Source organism: Egretta garzetta, unplaced genomic scaffold, assembly GCF_000687185.1.
Source record: "Egretta garzetta isolate BGI_Z169 unplaced genomic scaffold, ASM68718v1 scaffold683, whole genome shotgun sequence".
NCBI lineage: Eukaryota > Metazoa > Chordata > Aves > Pelecaniformes > Ardeidae > Egretta > Egretta garzetta.
The window spans coordinates 153231-154213 of record NW_009259045.1 but is presented as its reverse complement, the minus strand read 5'-3'; the positions used below and the strand labels follow the sequence as shown (position 1 = coordinate 154213).

Below are 983 nucleotides of genomic sequence, written 5' to 3'. Positions count from 1 at the left end.
CGTCGTCTCTGCTCAGGGAGTTTGGGTGCTCCAGGCTTTGCTCAGTAACCCCAAAGCTCCCCCACCCTTCGACCGCAGAGACCCTCACAGCACCCCCGGGCTCCGGGGGCTGCTGCGCTGGGACCTGGGAACATCAGTGGGCCCTGCCTAGGGTCTCAGCCGAGCCCCAGTGTCCCCAGAGTGAGCCTGTACCAGCCCGAGGCACACAGCTGTGCCTCCCAAGCCCCCCCAAAAAAGAGGTTTCCCCCTTTCCCAGCATCCCCAGGAGCAGCAGCCCATCCTGGAGGCTTGGAGCCGCGCACGGTACCAACGCTGCTGCCACGTCCCGGTCCTCCCCGGTGCTTTACGAGGCCGTGCCACTATCTATCTCTGGCATTTATTAGCTGCCAGCGTGTAAACCTGGAGCAACAATAAAAGCCAATAACAGAGGCAATAAACCACGGCACACGCCAGGAAAAACAACCGGCCGTAAAGCAGGACCGAGCTCAGCTTGGGAACGCGGCACCGGGAACCATGTCCTGGCCACCCCACATGGGACATGGGGCACCTGGGGTCCTCCCTGTCCTTGTGTCCCCCCCCCTGCAGTAGCCGTGCCGCTACCTTCAAGGTCCAGCTTGACCATGCCGGTGTCATCCTCGAGCTCGTTGGTGACCTCGCACTCGTAGCGGCCATAGTCTTGCAGGGTGACGTTGCGGATGATGAGCGAGGCGTCGCCGAAGCCGTCCTCCTGCAGGGCCGTGCGGCCGCGGTAGCTGCCGAATGCCCGCCGCGCCTTCCCCAGCGCCACGAAGACGTCCACGAAGGCCATCGGCTCCGTCACCTTGGTCCACTTGAGGCGGATCTCGGCCGGGTCGTGGGCGGACACGTCGTAGTGGTACCGGCAGGGCAGGATGATGGTGCCGCCCCGGTGCGTCACCACCTTCCCCGGGGCTGTTTGCACGACCACGGTCCCACTGTCACCCTCTGCAAGGGCCCACGGGCCC

At 64.7% G+C, this 983-nt stretch overlaps 1 protein-coding gene across 1 annotated transcript in view; it reads right to left on the bottom strand.

The window, feature by feature from the left end:
• The window catches only part of HAPLN4 (hyaluronan and proteoglycan link protein 4), a 2558-nt gene that overhangs the window by 1130 nt on the left and 445 nt on the right, over positions 1 to 983 (bottom strand). The window contains exon 2 of the mRNA XM_035890632.1: positions 601 to 963. Coding sequence (XP_035746525.1) covers positions 601 to 963 — 363 coding nt within the window. The remainder of the gene's footprint in view (positions 1 to 600; positions 964 to 983) is intronic.